This window comes from Poecilia latipinna, unplaced genomic scaffold (assembly GCF_001443285.1).
Source record: "Poecilia latipinna isolate Pla-1442-1.1 unplaced genomic scaffold, P_latipinna-1.0 Scaffold951, whole genome shotgun sequence".
NCBI classification, from domain to species: domain Eukaryota; kingdom Metazoa; phylum Chordata; class Actinopteri; order Cyprinodontiformes; family Poeciliidae; genus Poecilia; species Poecilia latipinna.
This window is the reverse complement of record NW_015113567.1, coordinates 346,838-354,395: the sequence shown is the minus strand read 5'-3', so window position 1 is coordinate 354,395 and position 7,558 is coordinate 346,838. Positions and strand designations below refer to the sequence as shown.

Genomic DNA, 7,558 nt, shown 5'->3' with positions numbered 1-7,558 from the left:
GACTTTTTTCCTGTTTTACTCAGAGATTGAACCACATTGTTCAGCTTCAGAGTGCTTTTGGATAGGAAACTCGCATATAACTTTGGCTTAGCAAGATCCTTGTGATTCACTGCACCAGATTAATCAAAAAAGAAAGAAAAAGAAAGAAAAATATCTTCAGACGTTTTAGGTGATCGTTACAATATCTAAGACGTGCAAATTGGGTGAAAAGCTTGCGGAAAAATTCAAAACAGATGACGTTGTAAAAAATATTAAACATTTTCATATAACCTTACAAAACCTCAGGTCTTGTAAGATTATTTTCTCCAACAAATCCAACTAAAAAGCTGAACTTTTTCATGTTTGTCTAGGCCTGGGGTCTCACCTTTCCCTTGTGGAAGATGTTGTGCAGCAGTGGGAGATGCTCCGACGACAAGTCTCGAAGACTCTTGATGTCTTTCTGACGAGCGATGGCGATCAGGTAGAGGTCGTCCACCTGAAAGAGTGAAAAATGATCCTGTGAGACTTGACAGAGGAAGGCGTGACTGAAAGTGGGGTAAATTACCTCCACAGTGATCTTATAAATTAAATAATCTCCTACTAGTGATTATTCAATGTTAAGGAGTTACTGACTTAAAACAAGATTCTATATCTTCCTGAAAAGTTACTTGTAATTTAGTTTTGTCTTATTTCAAGTGTATTAACATTTTTGAACTAGAAACTAGACAAAAAAAAATTACATGGTAAGATTTTGTTTGCAGCGCTAGCTTTCCCTCCTTCTCTCTCTGCGCTTTGGCACCCCAAGGCACCCGGTTGCCATGGCACACGCACCATAACAACCGTCTGAAAATTAAAAAAAAAAAAAAGGAAGAGCAAAGATCCTTCCAGTTGTGCAGCATCCAGAACCAAAGGGGAAAATTGTCCGAACATTCAACCAAAAGCTGTAAAGAGACGGTTAGCTCTTGACTGAATTCTCAGAGAAATTCACAAAAAAATCCGTCTTCTGTCATCAAACGCGTTTTTGTCACCCATGAATAGATGGCGGTGAATGACAGACTAGGTTTCTATTGCACACGTCTGTTTTGGATACTTGTTGGGATTTTTTTTTTTTTCATGTGAAATAGCAAAATTGCCAGGAAGGTTCTGGTCTTTCACCTGTTTTTGGTCCCACTTTAGGTCAGGAAGCAGGACAAAACCGACCTCAGGGTCCGGATCATCGTAAACCACCCGCTCTGCCTCGGCCTTCTTCTCCAGGATGTTGTAGACCCACTGGACGAGGAAGAAGGAAGCAAACAATCACAGCTCGCCCCGAGACATGAAACTGTAACCAAGAAAGTCGGCGGATTTTGTGTAGCTTCCTCACCTGCAGGCTCAAACTCTGCTCCTGAATGTAGGGCAGCGTGACGGAGCGGTAGTCGTCCCCAGTCTCTTCCACCAGGAAACTCTCCTGCCGCCTGTACTTCTTCACGTGTTTCTCTGTGGCCGGACACACCACCGTGGTCTTGATCTCTGCGAGACGAAACAGAGCCCCGGAGAAAGCGTTCTTGACCTCTAAATGTTTGTGTACCGTCAGGATTTTATGCAGTAAATCAACAGAAAGTTGTGGAAAATTGTGAAGTGGAAGGAAAATGATGCACAGTTTACAAATTAAAGGGAAGGTACTATGTATTTCTCATAATAGAACAATCAAATAATGACTATGTTACCTTCAGTTATTATAAAAAGGTGTGTATATATATATATATATATATATATATAATATGACTTTGTAATTAAACACCTTAAAATTGAGCCTCTGTCTCTTTATTTTTTATTTACATTATTATTTTTATATTATATTATTATTTATATTTTTATCTAAAAATTTTTTATATTTTTTTATTTTTATATTATTATATTATATTATATTTTATTATTATTTATTTTTTTATCTCTATTTTTTTTTGTCTCTTTGTTTTCTCTGTCTCCTGTTCTTTTTGAAACTCCGCCTTCAGGAAGTCATTACAACATGGCTCCTCTATTAACCCTTTAACAACATTTTTACCAGCGTTGTGCTTAGAAGTAGCTCCTATAATGAGCTCAGCTGATGCTCAGTTCAGCCGATGCTCAGCAATTAGGTGTTTTCCAATTGCTGCTGGCTAGTCTGAAGGAGCTGAGTGGGAGAGTCGTGGAGGTAGACTGATCTGTGAGGCAGAAGTTTAGAAACTTGGAAACTGCAGCTCTGAGGAGGAGCTTTATCCTCGAAGGCAGAGCTAGGTCCACCTAGGAGTTTTGGACAACTGAATGGTTGCGATGAAGATTAAAGGATTTCTCAAACATGCATCAAAGCAACACTCCAGGTATGTTTTTGATGAGGGAAAAACATTAAAGTTAAAAAAAAAAAAAGTTGATCTTACATGATACTGCCCCTTTCAAAACAAAAAAAGAATAGTGCAGCCAAAATCAGGACCCAGTTCAAATCTACATAATTTCATACCACTTAATATATTTATGAATGCCTTTGCATGCTGTCCTGTATTTACCATTGAGGTGAGAGGGCGCCTGGAGGCGGTAGGAGCTGTAGATGTCGTTTCTCATGTCCAGCCTGAGCTTGGAGTCCCTGAAGAGCTCAGCCAGGGAGTCTTCTCTGATGGGGGTCTTCTCCAGGACCACCACGGCCTCATCACCAGCCATCTGAAGAGGACATGCTCAGCACCTCTGTTTCTGCAACATTATCTATCGCACTCACTTTGAAATAAATCAGTGCAAGATCTAAGAATGTAGGACTACTATTTTGAAGTAATAAACCGGAAGTGAATAACGCACCGCCTTCTTACAACTTCATCACACAGCTTTCAACAAATATCAGAGGTAAAGGCATCCTTCCAGCCAATGAGATGATCGCAAACTCTTTCACTTAGCAAAATAAGCCTATTTTATGTAATATAAATAAAGTGAAGTTCGGTTAAATTAAAGGGAAAAACACCTTTCCGTGGAGAAACATGATTTTCTCCCGGGCCGAATCACTCAGCACGCTGGTTGTTGTGAACGTAGAGAGAATGTTTTCCCATTCAGGTTCATTTCCGCTCTCCTCTCCATTTTTGTCGTCACCTTTCGCCCTCTTGGCTTCACGAGACAACTCTTCGCCTTCAGCACTGGAAATTTCACGTTTAGCCGCGACGTTCGCCATGTTCGAGCCGCCGCCGCTGCCGCGATCAAAGATCGTCTCCGTCTGAAAGCAGGGCACACTCTGCACAAGAAGACCAAGCTAATTTTTCAAATCAAATGCAGGAAACTCAGAATATCTGCATCTGCTTTTTATTTAAGTAAAACACCTTCCAAAATGATCATCATCAACAACAACAACAATAATAATAATAATAATAATAATAATAAAAAATCAGTACTTATTTGCTTTTTAGACTAGCAAGTAACTCAAATATGTTTATGTGTGATTTAAAGGAACATATAAGCTTTTCAGCAGAAAATAAAGAATGAATGATGGAGAAAACTAACCCACATAATTAAAGATTGGCTAAACAAACAAATTAAATACATCAGAAAAATAATTAGTCCCCCAATAATAAAGGAAAAATATTTCATTTTTGTAATTAAAAATATATAAAAATCACAACAGATTGCAAGTAAAACCACAATAAGAAAAAAAATTACAAATAATTTCATTTTGGAAAAAAAAGAAGCTTTGGTTGTGTTTTAACTGTTAACTGAATATTTTGCTGATAAATGAAATGCATTTGTCTTCATTGTTTAAATTATTTGATTATTTAAAAAAGAATTTTGCAAGAATTAATTTTTAACCAGTACAATAATCATAATTGTTGTGTCATTCCATAAACAAAAGGGCAAGGATACTAACTGAACTTAAAGTTTCGCTCTTATAACGTAAAAAGACAAGAATTTAGAGTCTTTTTCTGTATTCACATAATCAATGTACATATTCGCTGACATATACATTGTAGCAATTTTTCACAGAGTGAGACCTCATTAGGATGCCTTTTATATAGTCAAGTTAGACGTAATCAGAAACAAAACAGTCGCCTATGTTGTGTTTGCAGCTTAAAATTTCATTATGATTTCATTATGAGATAGTTACCCTGTGGGTTTGAATTTGAAAGAACAGTTTAAAAGGCAGAACAAAAACACATGGTAATAACCCCGTCTGAGCCGACGAGAGATGGTAATAAGATTACTACGATAACAATCCTCTTATTATGTTTAAAAAACATAAAAGGTTTTATGTAAGTTAAATGTAATACTATGGAGAGCTATTGTCCTGTCTAATGGCATCTACACCACAATACGACCTTATTATTTTAATTGTTAATTTTTTTTTAAATAAATGGAGTCCATAAAGACAACTAGTTAATAATACTACCATAGTAAACAATACTAATAAACAATACTTTGTCCACGCCAAACAGGAACGTTCTAACCCAGAAGTGTCAAACTCCAGTCCTAGACTTCCACTGTCCTGCACCGTTTAGATGTGAACCTGCTGCACCACACCTGATTAGAATAACTGGGTCATTAGCAGGACTCTGGAGAACTTATCTACTCAATAAGGAGGCAATTAAGCCATTTGACTCCGGTGTTTTGTACCTGCTAGATCTAAAAACTGCAGGACAGCGGCCCTTGAGGAATAGAGTTTGACACCCCTGTGTCCAATAAAATGATTGACGGGAACTTTAACTAGTGAACGCCTTCGCTCGTGCCAAAATGGAAAGCTGAATGGACCAATGAGCGCGTAGGCCCTCGCTGACTCTCATTAACAGGAAGTTATTTAAGCAGCAGGACCTAGCCGCTAAGTTTATGTTGTTGTTTCACTGAGCATGTGGAAGGCATCCTACGTGAAGTCCTCTGAGCAGCGCAGAAATGAACCCGGGAGTTTTTACGTGGCTTTTCCTACTGTGGCTTCGTTCACGGACACTTGCTGCGGCCACAGCAGGTAGATAACTCGATACCAGGAGGAAGTAACTCTAAAATGAGCTTTGTTCTCTTTTACTGAATAATTTGTCAGTCATTTCTGTGATGGGGTTGGGGTTGTTTGTCCTTTAGTCTCACATGCTAACGTTAACTCTTCATATTTGCTCTTAATATGAGGTTTATACCTCATAAAAAGACTCAGTGGGTCTTTTTTATGAGGTATAAACTGGACATTAGCTGAAGTGAAATTGGCTTTTATCTGTTCGTTTCAAACTAAATACTTTGCTTTTTTTCAAGCTTCTTCTCCTGTCACCTGGTATTGGTGTGTTAAAGTGTGCGTTTCTAGAGTTAAACCTCTAAGGTCTGCTTGTTTTCAGAGAGGAGTAATGTCCTCTTCATCATGTCGGATGATCTGCGGACATCCCTGGGTTGCTATGGAGACACACTTGCGAAGTCTCCCAACATTGACCAGCTGGCATCCAAAAGCCAAGTCTTCCTCAATGCGTTTGCCCAGGTCAGAGCAAGATTTAGTAAAAATTTGAAATGATTTACAGCTTTTAAACAAGAATGTGTGTGCTTTTTATTTCCACTTTATTAGGGTAAAATTGTAAGCTTTTAATAATAAAAATTGATTGCAAGCTACAAGGAGCAATTAACTGTTTTTCTATAAAAAAAATAGAACTCAAAAATTATTAAATTCTGTTCAATATTAAACACTTAAACCACAGGTGTCAAACTCCAGTCCTCTTGGGCCACTACCCTGCAACTTTTAGATGTTCCTCTGCTGCACCACACCTGAATAGAATAATTGGGTCATTAGCAGGACTCTGGAGAACTGATTTACACGAGGAGGTAATCAAGCCATTTCATTCCAGTGTTTTGCACCTTTGGCACATCTAAAAACTGTAGGACAGCGGCCCTTGAGGACTGGAGTTTGACACCCCTGAAAACTAATACTAAATGTTATGGGTGTTGTGTACATTTCCTTGATTCTTTGGATCAAAGTGAAAATGCAAAAGTGTTGTATTGTGGCTATATACAACATTTTACCAGCAACCACAGGAGTAATTGTTTCATTTCAGTGTTAAGTCATTAGCTTATGAAATGCATTTTGTTTTTATTTTTTACTCCAGTTTCTCATACTGTGTGATTTATACTGGTCCATGCCCAGTTGGGACAGGTTAGGCCTCACTGATGTGTTTTAGAACCATTTCTCCCCCCCCCACCGTATTCCAGCAAGCCGTGTGCGCTCCCAGTCGCACATCCATGTTGACCAGTCGCAGACCGGACACGACCAGACTCTATGACTTCAACTCCTACTGGAGAGTCCACGCTGGGAACTACACGACTCTGCCACAGCACTTTAAATCTAAAGGCTACTACACCATGTCAGTGGGAAAGGTGTTTCATCCAGGTATGAACAGTGTGTTTTACTGGAAGAAAATCCTAAAAACAATTTGAAATGGTTGATCACAAGTTTAGCCCCTTGTGCTTATATGTCCTGTTTCTTTCCATAGGAATTGCTTCAAACCACACTGATGACTACCCTTACAGCTGGTCTGTTCCTGCATATCACCCATTTTCCTTTAGATTTGAGAAGCAAAAGGTATGAATTGCATGTTTGAAATGTGGTTATTGCCTTGCATGGTAGTATAACAGCTGGTCCTTCACAAGGAACAACTTATCCCTGACTAACATCTGACAGTACTCTCCTGTGGTCTGTATGACAAACTCTTTCAACAAGGTAAATTGATTAGCACACATTGTAGGCATAAGGATCAGTTGAATAGACTGACTCCTCAGTAGAAGAATGCACTGCTGACCACTGAGCTGTGATATTGTTTCCGCCTTATATTTGTCATGATTAATGGAGGGATTTAGACATTCAAATAAGTAATTTAGAAATTAAACATGTTTTGTAGGTTTCCTTGAAACAAAATTGAAATCAAAATAAACCCAGTTCCATGTGGACTTAATTAGTATAAGATGATGTTGTGGTCCTTTGTGTGATTCCATCAGTGTTTACCATCATTGTGGAGGAATTCAGACTGAGCCATGCTGTTGTGGATTTTCTGCTGTTTGGGACCATTGTCCCTTTTCATTTCACATTAATCTCTCTGACACATGGCTTCACATTTGACTCTACGTACTATGGCATACAGAGGAGTTTATGGTTGACTCAGTGACTCCAAAGGGCCCAGGTTCTCAAAAATATAACCAGTCCTCCATCACTGACTGACAGTTGGTACGAGTTGCCATTCAGAGATGTGATTATAATGTCTGAAGACTGATTCTAGTTGGTCAAGCCAATGCTTTTGGATGAATAGTGAACTTTTTCAAACATTTTCGAGTTAGATGGTTGCAGACTGAATAAAAAAAACTCAAATTAAGCCTTTAGGTGAAAGCTTGTTAAACTGGATATAAAGGATTTCTACTAGAAATGTCGATCAGGTTTTTTCTTGCCAATTCCGATCACCCATGAGGGCCGATCACCGATACCGATCACATAATTATTTTAATCATAAGCACTACCGGTTACATTATGTGGAAAAAGGAACCATGAATTCACCTTAATTTAAACAAAAACTTGTTTTTGATAACTTTTTCCAAGAACAAAACAAAACGGGCATTGTGGAAATTGTACTGCTATCGGTAA

At 38.4% G+C, this 7,558-nt stretch overlaps 2 protein-coding genes and 1 long non-coding RNA gene across 4 annotated transcripts in view; 1 reads left to right on the top strand and 2 right to left on the bottom strand.

Moving 5' to 3' along the window:
• dcps (decapping enzyme, scavenger) overlaps nucleotides 1-3,204 on the bottom strand; it is an 8,585-nt gene extending 5,381 nt beyond the window's left edge. Inside the window, exons 1-5 of the mRNA XM_015049584.1 lie at nucleotides 2,945-3,204; nucleotides 2,502-2,652; nucleotides 1,343-1,488; nucleotides 1,135-1,248; nucleotides 365-475 (exon numbers count right to left, since the gene is read on the bottom strand). Of these exons, the coding sequence (XP_014905070.1) occupies nucleotides 365-475; nucleotides 1,135-1,248; nucleotides 1,343-1,488; nucleotides 2,502-2,652; nucleotides 2,945-3,148 (726 nt within the window). The 5' untranslated portion in view covers nucleotides 3,149-3,204. The remainder of the gene's footprint in view (nucleotides 1-364; nucleotides 476-1,134; nucleotides 1,249-1,342; nucleotides 1,489-2,501; nucleotides 2,653-2,944) is intronic.
• Nucleotides 3,205-3,381: 177 nt separating this feature from the next.
• LOC106957969 (uncharacterized) lies at nucleotides 3,382-7,552 on the bottom strand. Its single transcript, XR_001427069.1, has 3 exons — nucleotides 7,338-7,552; nucleotides 7,049-7,051; nucleotides 3,382-3,392 (listed from the first exon to the last, which is right to left on the bottom strand). It is a non-coding gene; the product is annotated as an uncharacterized LOC106957969 (long non-coding RNA).
• The window catches only part of ids (iduronate 2-sulfatase), an 18,605-nt gene continuing 15,612 nt past the window's right edge, over nucleotides 4,566-7,558 (top strand). Inside the window, exons 1-4 of one of the 2 annotated variants that reach the window (XM_015049581.1) lie at nucleotides 4,570-4,924; nucleotides 5,280-5,416; nucleotides 6,139-6,316; nucleotides 6,420-6,508. In XM_015049581.1, the coding sequence (XP_014905067.1) occupies nucleotides 4,852-4,924; nucleotides 5,280-5,416; nucleotides 6,139-6,316; nucleotides 6,420-6,508 (477 nt within the window). In that variant the 5' untranslated portion in view covers nucleotides 4,570-4,851. Of the gene's footprint in view, nucleotides 4,925-5,279; nucleotides 5,417-6,138; nucleotides 6,317-6,419; nucleotides 6,509-7,558 lie in introns of both variants that reach the window. The other variant, XM_015049582.1, reaches the window with a different exon arrangement.